The sequence below is a fragment of the Taudactylus pleione genome, unplaced genomic scaffold (assembly GCF_031769625.1).
Source record: "Taudactylus pleione unplaced genomic scaffold, aTauple2 ptg001781l, whole genome shotgun sequence".
In the NCBI taxonomy this organism is placed as follows: domain Eukaryota; kingdom Metazoa; phylum Chordata; class Amphibia; order Anura; family Myobatrachidae; genus Taudactylus; species Taudactylus pleione.
In genome coordinates, this window is record NW_028286178.1 from 1320960 (window position 1) to 1344225 (window position 23266).

The window sequence follows — 23266 nt, forward strand, 5'->3', positions numbered from 1 at the left end:
AAGCTTATTTGAGGAGCTGGAAGAGTGTTCCCGTTTCAAGGTCATAGAGATTGGCTGCTTGAGGAAAAAAAATGCAGTTTTATTTTTGCAGCAGAGCGAGAGAAAGAAATTTTTTTTAATATGGCATCGAGTGAGTTGCCAAGAGTTAAGAGGGTAGTCATTTAAAAAAAATATATATATGTGATTAGGAATGACCAGTATGTATGCAGTTATGAAAGACAAGTACGGAGATGAGAGTGTGAGGTTTGTTGCAGGGTGGAGTGGGATGACTGAATGGACCTCTGGTCGTTTCCCCATGGCTGGCACATTTAACCAATCTGTTCTGGAAGCTTTGAAAGCAGCAATTATTTTGACTAGGTTGGTGAAGAATAGGGTTAGGTATTTGCAATGTCTGGCAATATGGCAATGGGAGGTGGAACAAGGTGGCAGTCAGCCAACAGCGCCCCCGGCTCTCACAGCTGGCCCAGCTGACCCCCCATTTTTTTATTTTGTTTTTTCCAAGATTTGAACCCCAGAGACTCCTGTCTCTGGTGATGACAATGCTGATTTTTTTTCAAGATTTGAACCCCAGAGGATCCTGTCTCTGGTGATGACAATGTTGATGTAACGCTTAAGCTTATTGCTTTCTCTATGCTTGCTTATTTTAATCAATAATACCAAGATTTGTATCTCATAGACTATTGTCTCTGAAGCTAACTTAAATGTCTAAGCTTACTGTTATAGTTATGCCTGTTTATTCTAATCAACAATTTGTTTATGACTATTCCCCAGAAGTGAACTGTTAGATCTGATTCAGCTGATACAATTGATGATTATTACTGATGTCCGTGTCCTTCCTGCAACTAATCTCACTATCATTAGCAGGTTCAGTGTGTCCTGGATACCTTATATTTATCTAACCATTTATTGTTTGTGAGGACTTCACAGTTCCCAGATGTTGTCACAGAAATCCTACATCATGTGCAGCATCATTCACAGCTAAGAAATTGTGCAGTTATTTATGTTTCCAGATATACTATAGTATCCTATGTGTTGTTGAAGGTGACAGAGGTACTTATTTTACAGGGAAGGTATTACAAGCAATATGTCAATATATGGGTTTATAAAAAAACAAAATTGAATGTGTAAACGCTAACATTGAGTACAAGTTAGATAAGGTGGGTATGGAGACTACCATGAGTTGACTGGGGGCTTTTACCTCTAGTTTTGTATAGCATCCACACCACTCCAAGCGATCACTTAACCAGTGCCTTATGAGCTATTTTTTTTTTTGGAAAACTGCCTATCCTTATTGTAAGTCCAGCAACAGACTTGTCACTGTTATATGATTTAACTACGGACTATGTTATACAATTCTCACAGCATCTGAAGAAAAGCAAGGAAAGCTTATGAAGAGACTCCCAGAAGAACCTTGTCATGGAGTCCAGTCTGGAGACTATGTAATGGTGAGAAATTTCTTATGTTCTGGTTGTCTCATAGATTGATGGCAAGGCCCGTTCCAGGTTCTGCTAACAACCTCGATGTGGCTGAAAAGGACAATTGGATTCACAAAATCTCACTGCAAGAAGGTTGCCGACCTGGCGGTGAGGTCAGTTAAAGCCAAAGAAGATGCAGATAAAGACATTGACTGTGATTTAAATTTAATAAACTTATTTGATGATGGGCCTGATCAAAGTCACAGTTCAGGCCAAGATAAGGTTCACAGAATCGGGGACATTATTAGTAGTGTTCTGCGGGTTGTGAACAAAGAAAAGGAAAGATGGCTATTGGTGATCAAGTCTCTGTGTATCCATTGATTGGGAAAGTTATTTTTTTTTCACATTTTTAAATTTTTTATTTTTTTATAGTAAATAGGAGCTGAGAAGGACTGGTGACTGATGAGGACGGTGTGGAATGTTATCCTAGGGGTACTGCCGGGGTCATATTGGTAGACTCCACTCCTATTTTAAAACTCATGATCATAAGGGATATGGTTTTAATCACATTAAGAGTCATAAAAGACGCACACACTCATTTTACTACTGATACTCCCAGGTATAGGTACGCATCAGAGGATGGTCAAAAGACCAAGGGAAAAAAATTCTTAAACTGTTTGAAAAAGAAAATACATTATAGATAAATAAGGTCTCATACTGGTACTAGGTGCAAGATACATCTGATGAAGTATTGGAAAAAAGAGCCATTACTGTAAGACAAAGGTGTGAAGGGTTGTCTCACAATTCCAAGGTATATATGTAAATACTGTGGTTTAAATTCAGAAAAGGGGTATACAATGGTGCAAAGAAAGCACCTCTATACAAACTGACACTTCTTCCCTGAACACTTATCATGAGCTTATAGAAAGAACAATAAAGTTGATTGTTGGGTATGTAGTCACAATGTCATTCAGGGAATGTTGTGCTAATGTCTATTTCATTGCACTCAAATCCAACAGCACTTCACTCACTATGTGGAACTCTCACACTTGAACCTTATAATGTCACAGGTTCCCTACGTTTAAAATTAACAAGGTATCCAAGGTATGATCAGGACAACATCATGTCTATTAACAAAATGGTACAGGAGCTGAATGTATTTATTTGGGAACCTGTGTTTGTAACACAATCTTACAAGGAGGATCTTACTGAATCAAACTTGTTTGGGGATCTTTTAGAAATTATTAAATACACAAAAAACCTAATAAAAAATTATATGTGAGTGCATTAATAAACTGTGTAATAACAGAAGGAATGTTGGGGTACAATAAAACATACAGTCATCATATCGCAGAATGGAACAAGCAAGAAGAAAGCGTGGATGAAAAGGTGCCCGTTGTAATGTTCCTTATAATGCTTTTCTAACACATTGTCTAATAAACCATGACACTACCACGGGGGTTATATTATATGTGTGGGCATAAGGCTTATTGATGGTTACCGGTGAATTATTTTGAAAAGGGTCTTATAAGAACATTACTACCTGATGCAAAGGTAACACAACAGAAAATCTAAAAGAAACATATGAAATAATTACTGTGTAAGAATGGTAAATAGAAATACAAATGGTATATGGAAAAGTACAAGCACCTCTTTACACTCTCCCAAAGTTATAAGGTTGGTTTAGGATTTGGTGACATAATAACATTTGGTACATAGGGAATTAATAAACAATATCGCAGACATTGTGGTAAGAGAGTTTCAAGCAATAAAACACTGAATTAAAATGCAGCACACACTACCTTACAGCCGTAACTTTGGATATTGTGTCACATTACAAGCAGTATATGAGTTAAAGTGTTGTACATACATCACAAATTCTTCTGATGCAGAATAAATAAAATAAGGTTAAATGAAATTACTCAGGTTAAAATGAATTTGCTGAATAAACATGATGGTACGATTCCTGACAGTTGGTTCACCTGGTTGAACCCCAGCACGTGGTTCGCATGGGTTGAAAATTGGTTCGGCGGCATTATACACGCAATGGGAAGATAAATATTTTTTGTCATGATAATGTTGTTAATTTTCTATATATTAGTGAAAGGCTTCAAGAAGATTTTCCAATGCATTAAGAAGAAATCAGACGATGCCACCTATGAGAGATATGAACTTTTTTCGGAGTTATGACCCCTCAAATTTCATGAGGATGGAACTGATAACGCCGGAATATGTGACCGTACATATTCCTTCAGCAATTCACGAATATATGCATGCTTATGTCTTTCATTATTTTCATTGCAATTAAGAGTACATAGAAATGATTCAGAATATATATTAGTTGTAAGTTGCGGAGGACCGACATGTGTGGAATGGCCTCAGGCCTAGAGATGAGGTCTACCTTCTCTCTAAAGTAGGCAGATGTGTGTCTGAAGCAACAGTTATTATTGTTTAATATTGTATAATCTAAAGGTATAAATGTTATTACAGAAATAGGTATAAATTAGAACTGATCAAAACCATTTCTTCTCTAGCAAGACAGAATAATGGGTTAGTTGAGTATGAACAGACTAGGAGACAGTAGGTCTCAGATCTGGCTAAACAAGGAGGGAGCTAATCAGGATAGCCTTGGCCTATATGCGGTCACCAGTATTTTGAGAACATAGAAAGGAGATTGTGGGTTTTGTTATGATTAAAATATATAATTAGTGAAATGTTTAGTGCGCATGAATATTGAATTAATTAATTAATATTCGTCATTTTAGAATATGTTAGTAGCAGAGAGGAAAAAGTATAAAAGATTTATCAAAAAGGGGAGGGGTGGGTCAGTCGGGCTGAGCAGGAGAGATCGTAGGTCGTGAGAGTCGCGGGGCGCTGGGCTGTAAGTATAAACATGGCTGACTGTCACCTTGGGAGTCTATGCTCGGCATTGCCAATAATCATTTTGTTACTGCTGCTGAACTAATGATTTTCATGTTGTAAGTCTGCTTTGACAATAATACCATAATACATGTATAATTAATTTGCTTTTCAAGTAAAACATTGTCATTTATTTTAAAGTTGGTATTGGTGTGAATTATTCCATTTCTTCTTATAATAAGTAAGGTTTAAAAACAATATCCAAACCACCTCGCGTTATCAAACCGCACATGATCGGAATGGACCAATCATGTCAATCACTGCAGGGTGCCAGAATGAACTAGATAGGGAGTCTGGGTAATCACATCCACCTGGTCATGTAATATAAGCATGCACACATGACTGGAATGCACCAATCATGGAAATCTCTGTGGAAAAAAACAGTAAGATGCTTAGATGATTTGTTCCACCCAGTTGCATGGTAACCCACAATCACATGACTAGTTACATCAGTAACAAATGAGTAAGAGTTGACATGGTGAAGATATGCACGTCACTGGGATCTAGGTCACGTTATACATACGACATAATAATCCCATATTGTATAGTTCTAATGTTGATGATTGCAAAATCTTGCAATATTGTTCACTATATGATCACACCCACATGCCTAAATATACTAATAAGGATATATATATATGTATATATAATATACACATATACATATACACTTACACACACATATAGTTAAATAAAAAGGTAGAAAATTACATATGTGAAGTCATACGGAGGAGCATAACAAATATCTAGGTGGTCGGTAGGACCAAGTGAAGGGACTTTTGTCTATCTAGTCTAAAAGACCACAGATGTATCAGGTGATAGTGAGGAGTTTGTTTTTTTTAGTTTAAACCATCTGGGTGGAGCAAATTCAGTTAGAACATCCAGATCACCTCCTGACGGCACAGATGGCAAAATCTGTCACTGCCCCTAGGAGTCTTCATATTAAGTACTATACATTTTTATTGCATCTATATCAAGCCCTATTTAAATTATGTATTGTTGTTTAGGTTTCCCTAGTAGTGTACATCCCTTCTCTTTTTATATTAATGATACATCCCAATTATCTGCAGTGTTGCTACAACCTTGTTTTGTATCAGCTCATAGAAAAGCTTTTCTCTTGTGTGACTGCTGATGTCTAACAAGAGCAGATTTATGTGAAAAACATTTCCCACACTCAGAGCATGGAAATGGCCTCTCACCTGTGTGTTGTCTCTGATGTATAACAAGACCTGTTTTCCGTGTAAAACATTTCCCACACTCAGAACATGGAAATGGTTTCTCACCTGTGTGACTTCTCTGATGTCTAACAAGGTCTGACTTATGTGTATAACATTTTCCACACTCAGAACATGGAAATGTTTTCTCACCTGTGTGACTTCTCTGATGTGTAACAAGATGTGATTTCTGTGTAAAACATTTCCCACACTCAGAGCATGGAAATGGATTCTCCCCTGTGTGACTTCTCTGATGTGTAACAAGATTTGATTTTCGTGTAAAAAAAATTCCACACTCAGAACATGGAAATGGTTTTTCACCTGTGTGACTTCTCTGATGTCTAACAAGGTCTGACCTATGTGTAAAACATTTCCAGCACTCAGGGCATGGAAATATTTTATCAAGTGTATTAGCTGCACTATATGTAACAAACACTGAGGTATCAGGATAACAGTCCTTGCAATTAGAGGGATCAGATGATATATCTGCACTGTGATGTACTGGATGTATATTTAGTGTAACAGGATTATCTCCTGGAGATTCCTGTGTGATGTTATATTCTGTTTTAATATCTGTAGACAAGACGAGATCTTCCTCCAAGTCATTCCTGCTTGTGTGTCCATCTGCTGGAAATACAATAACTGTATTATTATTACTCACACCTCTTTATACAGCGCAGAAATACTGAGAAGCACTTTACAGAGAATATTTAGTAATTCACATGGGGCCATGCCCTAGTGGAGCTTACAAACTATATTCCCTACCATATGTACACATATACACACACACTAGTATTAATTTGTATCAGAAGCTAATCAACCTACCACTATAATTTTGGAGGGTTGGAGGAAACACATACAAACTCCAAGCATTCCATATTGGTTTAAATTAATAGATCCAGCCCCAGGGACAGGCAGATGGCATATCACCAATGTATATCTCCCCCCAAATGCAGACTTTGCTGGGCAACATTCCCTAGCCATTATCACAGAGCAGGAAGCCTCAGTAGCCAGTGACGTTGGTGAGCCACAAAATCCATCTAGACCGCCCTCACACATGCACATGGTAATTAGCCCACAAGTTTCCCAACAAATGCGTCCACACTACACAAAGTTCTCCAGGTGGATATATATGTAGCAAAAGCCTCTGGTCCTCTGGTCATTCTCAGGGAGAGTAGCCCCAACAGACTCATGCTACTAAATTAGGGTAATGAGTCACTGTATATAACCGCTGAGAGGGAAGGATAGCGATAGGACAGAGCTACATAGAATGATGGCAGCACAGAGCAGGGGAGGCAGCAGGATAGGGTAGGGGAATGTCGCAGGGCACAGATGGGCAACAGCAGGAGGAGGAAGAAGGCAGAAGGACAGAGCTGGATACAGAGACTGGTCAGCAGATAAAGCGCAAAAGTACAGATCATCCAAGCGCAGAGACTGGAGGAAGCCATTGTTGAATGACCGGAGTGTCGTTATAGCTCTGTGTGTGTGAGGTCAAGTTCGTGTGACGTTTGCGTTGTCTAATATAGAGCATATTTGGGCTGGTAACACACAGTAATATGATGTAAGGGGGAGAGCAGGAGTATAATAAGGGCTGATGGATCCTGATGTATAAGATACACCACAGAGTGTGGGGAGGAGACTGGTCAGATCTCTATGCCGGTAACACACAGTGACATGATGTGAGGGGGAGAGCAGGAGTATAATAGGGGCTGATGGCTCCTGATGTATGAGATACACCAGAGAGTGTGGGGAGGAGACTGGTCAGATTTCTGGGGGGAGTCAGTATGATTTACCGCCGACTCCTGGCTGGCGGTTCAAATTCCGACAGCGGCTGCCCGAACAGGATGAAAATTCCGATCGTCCCCAGGTAAGTACTAACATATTCTACCCCCTAACCCTCCTTTAGGGTGCCTAACCCTAACCCCCCCCAAATGCCTAACCCTTATCCCCCCTCTAAGTGCCTAAACCTAACCCCACCTACCCTGCTGCCTAAAATTAAGTCCCCCGGGGGTTCGCCTAACTCTAACCTCCCCTGGGGGTGCCTAACCCTCCCTCCCCCTAGCTTAACCCTAACCTCCTGGGGGGGTGCCTAACCCTAAGTCACCCCCGGGAGCCCTAAACCTAACCCTCCCCCCAGCGGCTATCCGCAGTGGTGCCCGGCATCCCTTCGTTCGGGAAGGCCGGGCGCCGGTCATCTGGCGTCGGTAAAATGACAGGCGTCTAGATTTAGACTCCTGTCATTTAACCCTCGATGGGATTAAGCAGTCGGGAACCCGGCTGTCGGGACTAGGTCTGCCGGCTTCCCGACTGCATACCCTTTGGGCTGGTAACACACAGTGACATGATGTAAGGGGAGAGCAGGAGTATAATTTGGGCTGATGGCTCCTGATGTATGAGATACACCAGAGAGTGTGGAGAGGAGACTGGTCAGATCTCTGGGCTGGTAACACACAGTGACATGATGTGAGGGGGAGAGCAGGAGTATAAAAGGGGCTGATGGCTCCTGATGTATGATATGCACCAGAGAGTGTGGGGAGGAGACTGGTCAGATCTCTGGGCTGGTAACACACAGTGACATGATGTGAGGGGGAGAGCAGGAGTATATTAGGGGCTGATGGCTCCTGATGTATGAGATACACCAGACAGTGTGTGGAGGAGACTGGTCAGCTCTCTAAGATGGTAACACACAGTGACATGATGTGAGGGGGAGAGCAGGAGTATAATAGGGGCTGATGGCTCCTGATGTATGAGATACACTAGAGAGTGTGGGAAGGAGACTGGTCAGATCTCTGGGCTGGTAACACACAGTGACATGATGTGAGGGGGAGAGCAGGAGCATAATAGGGGCTAATGGCTCATGATGTATGAGATACACCAGACAGTGTGTGGAGGAGACTGGTCAGCTCTCTGGGATGGTAACACACAGTGACATGATGTGAGGGGGAGAGCAGGAGTATATTAGGGGCTGATGGCTCCTGATGTATGAGATACACCAGACAGTGTGTGGAGGAGACTGGTCAGCTCTCTAAGATGGTAACACACAGTGACATGATGTGAGGGGGAGAGCAGGAGCATAATAGGGGCTAATGGCTCATGATGTATGATATGCACCAGAGAGTGTGGGGAGGAGACTGGTCAGATCTCTGGGCTGGTAACACACAGTGACATGATGTGAGGGGGAGAGCAGGAGTATATTAGGGGCTGATGGCTCCTGATGTATGAGATACACCAGACAGTGTGTGGAGGAGACTGGTCAGCTCTCTAAGATGGTAACACACAGTGACATGATGTGAGGGGGAGAGCAGGAGTATAATAGGGGCTGATGGCTCCTGATGTATGAGATACACTAGAGAGTGTGGGAAGGAGACTGGTCAGATCTCTGGGCTGGTAACACACAGTGACATGATGTGAGGGGGAGAGCAGGAGCATAATAGGGGCTAATGGCTCATGATGTATGAGATACACCAGACAGTGTGTGGAGGAGACTGGTCAGCTCTCTGGGATGGTAACACACAGTGACATGATGTGAGCGAGAGATCATGAGTATAATAGGGGCTGATGGCTCCTGATGTATGACATACACCAGAGAGTATGGGGATGAGACTGGTCAGATATCTGGGCTGGTAACACACAATGACATGATGTGAGGGGGAAAGCAGGAGTATAATAGGGGCTGATGTCTCCTGATGTATGAGATACACCAGAGAGTGTGGAGAGTACACTGGTCAGATCTCTGGGCTAGTAACACACAGTGACATGATGTGAGGGGGAGAGCAGTATAATAGGGACTGACGGCTCCTGACTTCACACTGGGAAGATACATTCCTCTCATTAGTTTGTACTGACAGAGGAGAATGTAGCAGTGACTGAGAAAGTAGAATACAGTATGTGACTATTTTCTGTAATGTGTTTATTACTCACGTGTGCTGATATATGTAGGTATTTCCTCCTCTGTAAACTGCTGATCACCCATAATATACTTTTCTTCTTCCACCTCTATATCCTCTGCCTTAATATCAGTCACATACGTCTCTTCTTCTCCCTCTATATCTTCAGCCTTCATATCAGTCACATACGTCTCTTCTTCTCCCTCTATATCTTCCGCCTTCATATCAGTCACATACGTCTCTTCTTCTCCCTCTGTATCTTCTGCCATAATATCAGTCACATACGTCGCTGATTCTCCCTCTCTATCTTCTGCCTTATTATCAGTCACATATGTCTCTTCTTCTCCCTCTATATCTTCCGCCTTCATGTCAGTCACATACGTCTCTTCTTCTCCCTCTGTATCTTCTGCCATAATATCAGTCACATACGTCTCTGATTCTCCCTCTATATCTTCTGCCTTATTATCAGTCACATATGTCTTTTCTTCTCCATCTATATAATTTATCTTAATATTAATCAGATCTTCACCCTAAATCAGATAATAAAAAATTGCATAAAGTCTGATGTCATTATTTGAGAGTATACAGTATAATATCGGTGAATAAAACACACACAGCTGCTCTACAGATCATATAGTGACAGTCTCTATAGTATATTGGTGAGACCCCAAATCTCAGCTACCTGATGCTCAGGTGGAATCTTGTGATTCTTCTCTGTACAATCCTGAAAATAAAGAGGATGGGGACATCTCTCTGGGGTATTTCTGTTACTGGGTCCATCTGTAGGGGACAAACAGTGACTGAGTACATTGTATATATGTGATTATCAGATGATGTATATATATAAGAGGCCCCCATACCTGCTCTCCCCTGTACAATAAATGACAGTCTCCTCTTACCCAGTAATGTGAGGGGCTGGTGCTTCTCCATCATCACGTCCTTGTATAGATCATTGTGTTCCTCTATATACTCCTCCTGCATGGAAACATAGACGGTGAAATCCTGACATCTTATAGGAACCTGACACACACAATGTTACATTCATCACCCAGACACATCCCCTGGTGTTACTGTATAGTGTCCCATTCCCAGAAGTCACCTCTCCCAGTCATCACCCAAACACATCCCCCGGTGTTACTGTATAATGTCCCATTCCAGCAGTCACCTCTCCAGTTAGCAGCTGCATGTTCTTGTTGGTGAGTTCCAGGATCTTCTGGTCATTGTGTCTCTCATGTGTCAGTGAGTGAGGTGGAGGCACCATGATGGGGGTCTGGGTCTTGCTGAGTCCTCCTGACACAGGGGGATGGCTGCTGGGTATCTCACACTCACCAGATGTCTTCTTCACTACTGTGTAATCCTGTTTATTGGGGGAGACAACAATGAGATGGTCAATTAAGCTCCACTTAAATGGGGGTGTTTATTCAGGTGATAACTTTGCATAATATACAAGAAGACTATTTCACAATAAAAAGTCTTGTAACAGTCTCCTATATATAGGAAAATGTAGAATATATAGTATCTCCTGTAGCTTTGACATCTGTGTGTCAGTGAAAAAAATTAAATAACATACTGCGAGCAATGTGCTAAATCCCAACTCCAGGGAGGATTGTGGGACTGATACTAATATCTGAGAGTGGCTAACTGCTGCTAGGGTATTACTATAGATATATGTGATGTTACTGTGACACTCCCAGATCCCTGTTACCTCCAGAGTAATGTCCCTGTATTATTACTATAGGTATAAGTGATGTCACGGTGACACTCCCAAAACCCCTCACCTTCCCAGTTATGTCCCTGTATTATTACTATAGATATAAGTGATGTCACTGTGACACTCCCAGATCCCCTCACCTCCCCAGTCATGTCCCTGTAATATTACTGTAGATATGTCATGTCACTGTGACACTCAAAGATCCTTTCACCTCCCCAGTCATGTCCCTGCAATATTACTGTAGATATGTCATGTCACTGTGACACTCCCAGATCCCCTCACCTCCCCAGTCATGTCCCTGTATTATTACTACAGATATAAGTGATGTCACTGTGACACTCCCAGATCCCCTCACCTCCCCAGTCATGTCCCTGTAATATTACTATAGATATAAATGACGTCACTGTGACTCTCCCAGATCCTCTCACCTCCCCAGTCATGTCCCTGTAATATTACTGTAGATATGTCATGTCACTGTGACACTCCCAGATCTCCTCACCTCCCCAGTCATGTTCCAGTATTATTACTATAGATAGAAGTGATGTCACTGTGACACCCCCAGATCCTCTCACCTCCCCAGTCATGTCCCTGTATTATTACTATAGATATAAGTGATGTCACTGTGACACTCCCAGATCCCCTCACCTCCCCAGTCATGTCCCTGTAATATTACTGTAGATATGTCATGTCACTGTGACACTCCCAGATCCTTTCACCTCCCCAGTCATGTCCCTGTAATATTACTGTAGATATGTCATGTCACTGTGACACTCCCAGATCCCCTCACCTCCCCAGTCATGTTCCTGTATTATTACTATAGATAGAAGTGACGTCTGTGTGATAGCCCCAGGCCCTCTCACCTCCCCAGTTAGCACGTAGATGATCTCCAGGGTGAGCTGTAAGAGCCTTTCAGTACGGTGACTGCCGTTCTTGTCCATCCTCAGTGAATCAGTGAGAATACAGAACGTGTGATGTGTAATAAAACTCTGGTTCCTCAGAGAAGGACTTTCTAGAAAGAAATAGAATAAATATAACAGACATCACAGAGAACACATGTAACACAGTCAGACATGTAACATTGAGTGATCAGTAAGTCTCCCCTTCCCCCCCAGTCATAGAGCCCTGGTCAGTGTCTGTCAGAGGTTCCTGTGTACCAGCTCCATAAGACTCCTCAGGGGCTGTCATACAATGCTGTACTGCATAAGGTTACACCAATGCTCCTCTCCTGGCCGGGGGCCTTATTCCTCCAAGAGACATATATCAAAATCTCTTTGCGCCACTAGAAATAAGTTACATCGGTGTTAGGACACTGGCCCTTATTTTGTATCTGACATTGTCTCCTCACATACAAGAGTTAATATTACTCCACTTTTTATCACCTGCCTCACAGACTATTTATTCCTGCCCCTGACCATGCCCCCTGCTGGTCATTGATTGTTTTCCCTGGATTGTATTCCACGGCCTGAACTTGATATCCAGTCTATTGGACTTCAGCAAACTGCAGCTCCACTGCTGTCCATGAGTCTGTCTCATCTACTCTGCAGCTTTATACCTTTGCTTGTATCCATTCTGTATACCTCCAGCCCATAATCTGTGCAGCTAAAGCCAGCTGGGCCTCTGCAAGCTGTCCCTCCTATTGCTGCATGTTAATCTGCCTCATCGATTACAGAGTGCACCATTGTTTTTGTAATTTGCCTGGATTATGTTTTTGTTTCAATAACATTTTATATTTCACTATGCTCCTGACTACACACCTGTCATTATAAGTATCCAGTTACATAACATTTGTCACACCGGAGGGTTGGTTTGGGTTGGAACAGGTGTGGGAGGTTAAAGAAGAGATTTAAGAGATGTGGATGAATTTATGTGGCTTGAGCCACAACTTCCTCAAGTATAGATGTGAGGAGGTAGAGATACGGCAGTGGATGATGGGCCCGAAGGTGAGAACAGGAATAGAAAGTCTTTATTGAACACGAGGTTGCAATGGAACTGGACATAAAATACTGAAGGAATGGGCAGACTCGGATTGGGACCGATGATGCTGATTGAGAGCTGGATTGTTTTGAGACTGATGTTGATGAATTTAAGAACTTGATAGATTTGAATCCGATGTTGATGAACTTGATCGATTTTGGACCAATGTCGAAGAATTCGAAGAACTTAATTGATATGAGTCCGATATTAATGATTTGAAGAAGCGTCATTCCACACCAGTTTAACCTGGTGTGTCCACCACCCAACTCAGAATTTTCCATAAAATTTTTTAGTTGACAGATAATGTAAAAAAAAAACTATTTCTGCCAAATATCTCAACTGTCTGACTTTTCCAAAATATAGATTTTTCAATTTATTAAACTATTTACTAATGTCTATTTATTTATTCACTTTATTTGAAGTATCACAGGTGTTTATTAAGGAATCACCATGAAATTTGGACCTCTAAGGTAACTTTTTCTCAGAATCTAAAAATCCAAACTAAATTACTTTATCTGTCTTACGTTTCGAGTTACAGGACAGATTAAAGATTTTGGAACAGAATTAAAAACACAAGGTTAAAGCAACATTAGATATCTCAATTTTATTTAGGTGCTTAAGAAAGGTTAACATTACTACCACAAAAAAAAAAAATCAGCATGGTACTCTGTTTTATAGTGGAGAGAAAAAAAGTATGAAATTGACATTTGATTACTGTTGTACAGCATCCATAATTAACATAAGAAACCTAGAAGTGTAAAAACGTAAACATAACTGAAGCTGAGTCAACAATAACATTATTTTCCCCTTGTTTGGAACCTGTTGTAATGGTCACGTGTCAGCAGACAGTGTATATTGTCTTCCAGTAATTCCCAAAAAATGGGTATATCTAATGTTGATTTAACCTTGCATTTTTAATTCTGTTCCAAAATCTTGAAATTTTGTTGCAATTCGAAAAGTAAGGCAGATAAAGTAATTTGGTTACCTTAAGCCTCCAAATTTCATGGAGATTCCTTAATAAACAGCCATGATACTTGAAATAAACTGAATAAATAAGTCGCGATTAGTAATAGTTTAATAAATTGAAAAATCAATGTTTTGGAAATTAACGATTACATCCGCTCTGATGACATTTTTTTTTTTTAAAAATCTGAGAAGAGTGGCGGACAATTAATTTGTTTTGGGGGAACTGATATGGAATGACCCTTTATGAACCCCTCTCCCCTAAATAATAAAAATACAGCATATCAGTGAGTGCCAGCAGCTGTTTAATTCCCCCTCATACAACACTGTAGTCCTCTACCCCCTATATAATAATACCACATATATAACTGTGTGCTGTTTTATTCCCCCTCATTTATCACCGAACAGTCCCCTCTCCCTTACATAATAATACCACATATCAGTGTATGCTGGGAGCTGTGTTATTCTCCCTCATATATCACTGTACGGTTCCCTCTCTCCCCTATATAATAATAATACCACATATCAGTGTGTGCTGGGAGCTGTGTTATTCCCCCTCATATATCACTGTACAGTCCCCTCCCCCTATATAATAATAATATCACATATCAGTGTGTGCTGGGATCTGTGTTATTCCCCCTCATATACCACTGTACGGTCCTCTCCCCCTATATAATAATAATATCACAAATCAGTGTGTGCTGGGAGCTGTGCTATTCCCCCTCATATATCACTGTACAGTCCCCTCTCCCTTATATAAGAATACCACATATCAGTGTGTGCTGGGAGCTGTGTTATTCTCCTTCATATATCACTATACAGTCCCCTCCCCCTATATAATAATAATATCACATATCAGTGTGTGCTGGGATCTGTGTTATTGCCCCTCACATATCACTGTACAGTCCCCTCTCCCCTATATAATAATAATACCACATATCAGTGTGTGCTGGGATCTGTGTTATTCCCCCTCATATACCACTGTACGGTCCCCTCTCCCTTATATAATAATACCACATATCAGTGTGTGCTGGAAGCTGTGTTATTCCCCCTCATATATCACTGTACAGTCCCCTCTCCCCTATATAATGATAAAACCACATATCAGTGTGTGCTGGGAGCTGTGTTATTCATCCTCATATATCACTGTACAGTCCCCTCTCCCCTATATAATAATAATACCACATATCAGTGTGTGCTGGGAGCTGTGTTATTCCCCCTCATATATCACTGTACGGTCCCCTCTCCCCTATATAATAATACCACATATCAGTGTGTGCTGGGAGCTGTGTTATTCCCCCTCATATATCACTGTACATTCCCCTATCTCCTATATAATAATAATACCACATATCAGTGTGTGCTGGGAGCTGTGTTATCCCCCCTCATATATCACTGTACAGTCCCCTCTCCCCCTATATAATAATAATACCACATATCACTGTGTGCTCGGAGCTGTGTTATTCCCCATCATATATCACTGTACAGTCCCCTCCCCCTATATAATAATAATACCACATATCAGTGTGTGCTGGGAGCTGTGTTATTCCCCCTAATATATCACTCTACGGATCCCTCTCTCCCCTATATAATAATAATACCACATATCAGTGTGTGCTGGGAGCTGTGTTATTCCCCTCATATATCACTGTACAGTCCCTTCTCCCCTATATAATAATAATACCACATATCAGTGTGTGCTGGGAGCTGTGTTATTCCCCCTCATATATCACTGTACAGTCCCCTCTCCATTATATAATAATAATAATACCATATATCAGTGTGTGCTGGGAGCTGTGTTATCCCCCCTCATATATCACTGTACAGTCCCCTCTCCCCCTATATAATAATACCACATATCACTGTGTGCTCGGAGCTGTGTTATTCCCCATCATATATCACTGTACAGTCCCCTCCCCCTATATAATAATAATACCACATATCAGTGTGTGCTGGGAGCTGTGTTATTCCCCCTAATATATCACTCTACGGATCCCTCTCTCCCCTATATAATAATAATACCACATATCAGTGTGTGCTGGGAGCTGTGTTATTCCCCCTCATATATCACTGTACAGTCCCTTCTCCCCTATATAATAATAATACCACATATCAGTGTGTGCTGGGAGCTGTGTTATTCCCCCTCATATATCACTGTACAGTCCCCTCTCCCCTATATAATAATAATATAATTAATATATACAGGAGACTTTACCTGGCTCTGGCTGTCAGGAATATCTATAACAAAATGGCAGCTAAAGCCCCTGTGGCCCCGCCCCCTCTGCTCTGTGACTGGGAGACTATAACAATATGGCCGCCGGTCACCGTACATGAGGACACCATTAGACTATACTGATGTTACTCTAGTGATGAAGCTGTGAGCGGCAGTTGCCGGTGGCTTCTAGTTACAGGACGTCCTTCCTACTTTGTGCCGTCTGATTGGCTACTCGCTGCTGCCAATCACCGCACTGAGGGGAATGAGAGGAGGGCGGTCACTATGATACGGGGCGGGGTAGACAGTAGCCATAACTACATGGAGATGAGGGGGCGGGGCTATGTAGAGGGGGCGTTTCTTTTATTTACTTCAACTTCCGGGTGACTGTTCCAGCAGGAGGAATAAGCAGCAGGTGATGGTATTTATTATTATTATTATACAGGGGGAGCAGACTGTGGTGCCTCATTATTATCATACAGGTAGAGCAGACACCAGTGTTCTATATAATACAGGTGTGCCAAACCCTGGTTTTACGTTGATACGGCTGGAGCAACCTCTAGTGCTGCATTATATATATGCACAGGTAGTGCAGGTGCCAGTGATGGTATGATACAGGTGGAGCAGAACCTTTTGTTACTAATATACAGCTGGAGCAGACTCTGCATTATCTTTATATAAGTGGAGCAGACCCCAGTGTTGATGTAATACAGGTGGAGCAGAACCTTTTGTTACTGTAATAAAGCTGGAGCAGACTCTGGTGCTGCATTATGATGTATCAGGTGGAGCAGACGCCAGTGTTGGTTAGATACAGGTGAAACTAACTTATGTTACTAACATACAGCTGGAGCAAACTCTGGTGCTGCATTATCATAGTACAGGTGGAGCATACCCCAATGTTTGTATACTGCAGGTGGAGCAGAACTTTTTGTTACTAATAAATAGCTGGAGCAGACTTTAGTGCTGCATTATCATGATAAAGGTGGAACATTCCCCAGTGTTGGTATTATACAGGTGGAGCAGATGCTTTTGTTACTAATATACAGCTGGAGCAGACCCTGGTGCTGCATCACCATTATACAGGTGGAGCAGACCCCAGAGTTGGTCTAATACAGGTGGAGTAGGCCTCAGTATTGGCATAATACGGGTGGAGCAGATCCTTTTGTTACTATAATACAGCTGGAGCAGACTCTGGTGCTGCATTATCATTACACATGTAGCAACTATAGAAGCAGGAAGTTCTCTCTATATTTTGGGGCACTCTCCCTACTAATAATATAATGTAACCTGTAATAGTGTCAGTAAGAAATGACCGAGGTGTTATACGTATAGCGCAATAAGTCAGGAAATACACAGAACGTAACAGAAAGACGATACAAAGCCTGGTCTAACCAGGGCCAATAACCCCTCAGCATTGACCAGCTGTGTGATGGGAGACGTATATAGTGATTATCTGTATCACTTATGGTCTAATAAATCTGTATAATAAAGCGTCAGTAACCACTTAAAGCGTCTGCGCATTTGATTTTAGGTGCCATATAGAACCTTTGGCCTTTTTTATATTTTGTGCATTATAGTGTAACCTATTTGTGTCTGGGAGTTTTTAATCACAGTAATAAACAGCTATAAGCAGCAGTGCTCCCACCCTTGGGAGGGGGGGGGGGGGGGAGAAGAGAGAGAGAGAAAACGAACTCACTGGACTACTTAAAGATTTTTATGGAAAAGGTAAAAAGTTTTTAATCCATATAGAGTCAGTCGTCGGCGTTTCGGCTCACAACAAGCCTTTGTCAAGACATCAATAAGAAATCCACCAACACTAACGAATAGTTGCTGTTCGTTAGTGTTGGTGGATTTATGTCTTGACAAAGGCTTGTTGTGAGCCGAAACGTCGACGACTGACTTTATATGGATTAAAAACTTTTTACCTTTTGCATAAAAATCTTTTAGTCTGGTGAGTGCTCTCCAAATATACTCTCAATATATCTGGGTGTCTCTGTGAGATGGACTTCCCTGAGATGTGGCACCCCAGCAGCTGAGGAAATTGGAGGCTTGTGAGTGCGGTTTCCTTGTTGAACTATATACAGTCAGGTGCATAAATATTGGGACATTGACAGAATTTTCAGATTTTGGCCTCTATTCACCACCACAATGGCTTTGAAATGAAACAAACAATATATGCTTTAACTGCAGACTTTCAGATTTCATTTGAGGATAAGTACATCAAAATCAGGTGAACGGTGTAGGAATTACAACGGTTTCTATATGTGCCTCACACTTTTTAAGGGGCCAAAAGTAATGGGACTATCAACTCAAAAGCTATTTCATGGACAGTTGTGGGCTATTCCCTCATTATTTCATTATCAATTAAGCAGGTAAAAGGTCTGGAGTTGATTCTATGTGTGACATTTGCATTTGGAATCAGTTGCTGTCAACTCTCAATATGAGATCCAAAGAGCTGTCACTATCAGTGAAGCAAGTCATCATTAGGCTGAAAAATCAAAACAAACCCATCAGAGAGATAGCAAAAACATTAGGTGTGGCCAAATCAACTGTTTGGAACATTCTTAAAAAGAAAGAACGCACCGGAGAGCTCAGCAACACCAAAAGACCCGGAAGACCATGGAAAACAACTGTGGTGGATGACAAAAGAATTATTTCCCTGGTGAAGAAAACCCCTTCACAACAGTTGGCCAAATCAAGAACACTCTCTAGGAGGTAGGTGTATATGTGTCAAAGTCAACAATCAAGAGAAGACTTCACAAGAGTGAATATAGAGGGTTCACCACAAGATGTAAACCATTGGTGAGCCTCAAAAACAGGAAGACCAGATTAGAGTTTGCCATACAACATTTAAAAAAGCCATTACAGTTCTGGAACAACATCCTATGGACAGATGAGACAAAGATCAACTTGTACCAGAGTGATGGGAAGAGAAGAGTATGGAGAAGGAAAGGAACTGCTCATGATCAAAAACATACCACCTCATCAGTGAAGCATGGTGATGGTAGTGTCATGGTGTGGGCATGTATGGCTGCCACTGGAACTGGTTCCCTTGTATTTATTGATGATGTGTCTGCTGACAAAAGCAGGAGAATGAATTCTGAAGTGTTTCGGGCAATATTATATGCTCATATTCAGTCAAATGCTTCAGAACTCATTGGATGGCGCTTCACAGTGCAGATGGACAATGACCCGAAGCATACTGCAAAAGCAACCAAAGAGTTTTTTTAAGACTAAAAAGTGGAATGTTATGCAATGGCCAAGTCAATCCCCTGACCTGAATCCGATTGAGCATGCATTTCACTTGATGAAGACAAAACTGAAGGGAAAATGCCCCAAGAACAAGCAGGAACTGAAGACATTTGCAGTAGAGGCCTGGCAGAGCATCACCAGGGATGAAACCCAGCGTCTGGTGATGTCTATGCGTTCCAGACTTCAGGCTGTAATTGCCTGCAAAGGATTTGCAACAAAGTATTAAAAAGTGAAAGTTAGATTTAGGATTGTTTTAGTTTGTCCCATTACTTTTGGCCCCTTAAAAAGTGGGAGGCACATATAGAAACCGTTGTAATTCCTACACCGTTCACCTGATTTGGATGTAATTACCCTCAAATTAAATCTGAAAGTCTGCAGTTAAAGCATATATAGTTTGTTTACTTTCAAAGCCATTGTGGTGGTTAATAGAGGCCAAAATATGAAAATTCTGTCAATGTCCCAATATTTATGCACCTGACTGTGTGTGTGTGTGTGTGTGTGTGTGTGTATATATATATATATATATATATATATATATATATATATATATATATATATATATTCTGTATGTATATATATTCTGTATGTATGTATATCTACATAGTGGTAGAAAAATAAAAATCCAGCACAAGTTGCATTGTACTTCAGATCATGTGATTTATCTGATTATTTCCACTTGTGGCCAACACTATGTGGGGATGACCACACGTAATTTTAGAGAACGTATGGCCAACCATCGCTCCTCTATTCGGACTGCACTGTTGAATAATGATTCAGATAAACCGGTAGCCCGACATTTTGCCAAAGAAAGACTCTGTATCAAGTCTTAAGTGCATGCTAATAGATTATGTTCCTATTCTTCCTCGTGGTTATGACCGTGCCAAGACATTACGCCAACGTGAGGTTAGATAGATTTTTTTTTTAACTGGACACAGTGGCCCCACGGGGTTTAAATAGTGTTCCCGTTAGGCGCCGCGCCCTGCCCTATTTCTCAAGGGCAGAAAGCACCCTGCCCTCCAGCGCGGCGCCCCGCTGATACAGCCAGCGGGTTCTGTCTCCACCCGTGGGTCACAGTGTCCCACGGGTGGTGAATCCGACGGCGCAGTGGTCATCGCCGGTGAACGGACGTCGGGTGCATGCACCCAGCATCCATTCACTGTGACTGTAGCGCTTGGGGGCTGCCCGCCATGTCCGTAAGTGCCGGGCACGCCCCAGGAGTGACGAAAAGGGGATGCGTCATAAAAACACATCCCGTTTACTTTGGCCACACCTTCGGCGCGCATAGAAGTGCCCTAACTGTTGGTCCGGTGCCCTGCCTGCTGCCAGACCTAGAGTGAGCACTATTAAACAAATCCAACCCATACAATATCTTCTTGCGCTAAATGGTTTCAGTATCATAATATTATCATGGACACACTATTCATGATACAGTGTCATTGGAGTTTTTCTGTATTTTTATGATTTAGTGTTTTTCCGTTTCTCAGTATTTTTATTTTTTATTTAATTTTTTTCTTTTTTGTATTCTATATTTGCATATGTAAGTGTGGTGGGTAATATGTAAGTGTGGTGGGTAATAGTCCACTTGCAATGACTTCAGTATACTGTTTAGCTCATTTATTACCATGAGCTATGATGATGATTAATGTCATTACCATATATATGATTGCTGTTGTTATTTAGTTTCTGATTGGCCAGCTATGATGTCGATCTTTTGTTTGTTTTCTCAGTTATCACAGATTGCTTATGGTGCATACGGTCGTGTTCACTGATTTGGTTTAATGGCCACCTGGATCTTCCCCAGTCAGACTGATATTAGTCTGATTGTCTCGGGCCAGCGCACCCCGTGTTAGGACTTATCGATGTCCCATTATGACTGAGACAGATGTATCTATAATGGCAGTCCTTGATCGCTTAACTCTGAATGATACATCTGTTCATACAGCAATGTGCAGCTCTGACTATGATTGAGTCCTTAATACGAGAGCCATGTATATGTATGACATTGGTCTGCAGCTGCTGATTTATCTATGCTGTGCCTGTGGAGGGGCGCATGAGCTGATGGTAACTCAGTGAGATATTACTACATGTGTGACATTCATCTCCATATGTGTGAGTTGTGAAACGATCTCTGAGGGAGGTGCGCTAAGTGACAGGAGCTTCGCTGACATTGGAGGGTCACCGTTATGTTTATGTTTTCCACCCTGGCGCCTCCCACCAGTTTGATTGGTGTGCGCTCTGGTGGGGGAGTGTACCTAAGTTGACACGAATGTGGTGCTCTCTGTGGAGCGCAGAGTGTTGAGCGCCATCTTGGATGTGGCATGGTAAAGTTAACTATGCCGATTTTTCTCTTTATTTGCAGATGCTATAACATTGCCCTTTAAGGATGTGTCTAAGCGCTGCTGTCTGCACTTGTCTGTTATAAGATTTTTTGATTAATTTTAACACATATGTGATTACAGTGCTAGTTCCTGTCTGAGCTAATTAAGGGGGAAGGGTCAGAGGTATACTGTTATGGTATAGGGGGAAGGGTCAGAGGTAGACTGTTATGGTATAGAGGGAAGGGTCAGAGGTATACTGTTATGGTATAGAGGGAAGGGTCAGAGGTAGACTGTTATGGTATAGAGGGAAGGGTCAGAGGTATACTGTTATGGTATAGAGGGAAGGGTCAGAGGTATACTGTTATGGTATAGAGGGAAGGGTCAGAGGTAGACTGTTATGGTATAGAGGGAAGGGTCAGAGGTAGACTGTTATGGTATAGAGGGAAGGGTCAGAGGTAGACTGTTATGGTATAGAGGGAAGGGTCAGAGGTAGACTGTTATGGTATAGAGGGAAGGGTCAGAGGTATACTGTTATGGTATAGAGGGAAGGGTCAGAGGTAGACTGTTATGGTATAGAGGGAAGGGTCAGAGGTATACTGTTATGGTATAGAGGGAAGGGTCAGAGGTATACTGTTATGGTATAGAGGGAAGGGTCAGAGGTAGACTGTTATGGTATAGAGGGAAGGGTCAGAGGTAGACTGTTATGGTATAGAGGGAAGGGTCAGAGGTAGACTGTTATGGTATAGAGGGAAGGGTCAGAGGTATACTGTTATGGTATAGAGGGAAGGGTCAGAGGTAGACTGTTATGGTATAGAGGGAAGGGTCAGAGGTAGACTGTTATGGTATAGAGGGAAGGGTCAGAGGTAGACTGTTATGGTATAGAGGGAAGGGTCAGAGGTAGACTGTTATGGTATAGAGGGAAGGGTCAGAGGTATACTGTTATGGTATAGAGGGAAGGGTCAGAGGTATACTGTTATGGTATAGAGGGAAGGGTCAGAGGTAGACTGTTATGGTATAGAGGGAAGGGTCAGAGGTAGACTGTTATGGTATAGAGGGAAGGGTCAGAGGTAGACTGTTTGCTATGTAAGGTGGCTCCCACACATCAGTGATCAGTGGTTGTGGAGAGACCTATGTGTACATGTCCTGAAGACGGTCCCAATGTGGATTGAAACGTCAACTTTTTATGTCTTAACAGATAAGTAATAAAGATGTGACTTTATTTACTACTACAATACCCAGTGAGTGCCCTACTACTCTGCTGGTTTTGTACTTTGGATACCTATTTGGATCTTTGAGGAGCACCACATTGTTGGTCAAACTTTTTGCATTGAGTGCGGACATCAACAACTTTTATTATTTATTTATATATATATATATATGTATATATATATATTGTAATCA

The 23266-nt window shown here is 41.7% G+C and overlaps 2 protein-coding genes across 3 annotated transcripts in view; one reads left to right on the forward strand and one right to left on the reverse strand.

Annotated features, from left to right (window-relative positions):
- LOC148436381 (uncharacterized) overlaps positions 1–23266 on the reverse strand; it is a 381341-nt gene that overhangs the window by 298694 nt on the left and 59381 nt on the right. The window contains exons 1-6 of one of the 2 annotated variants that reach the window (XM_088464953.1): positions 12007–12176; positions 10601–10792; positions 10335–10410; positions 10118–10215; positions 9470–9965; positions 5445–6172 (exon numbers count right to left, since the gene is read on the reverse strand). In XM_088464953.1, coding sequence (XP_088321079.1) covers positions 5445–6172; positions 9470–9965; positions 10118–10215; positions 10335–10410; positions 10601–10792; positions 12007–12084 — 1668 coding nt within the window. In that variant the 5' untranslated portion in view covers positions 12085–12176. Of the gene's footprint in view, positions 1–5444; positions 6173–9469; positions 9966–10117; positions 10216–10334; positions 10411–10600; positions 10793–12006; positions 12177–23266 lie in introns of those variants that run through there. The other variant, XM_088464954.1, reaches the window with a different exon arrangement.
- Positions 1–23266, forward strand: part of LOC148436385 (uncharacterized) — a 155132-nt gene that overhangs the window by 53235 nt on the left and 78631 nt on the right. The window lies entirely within an intron of this gene.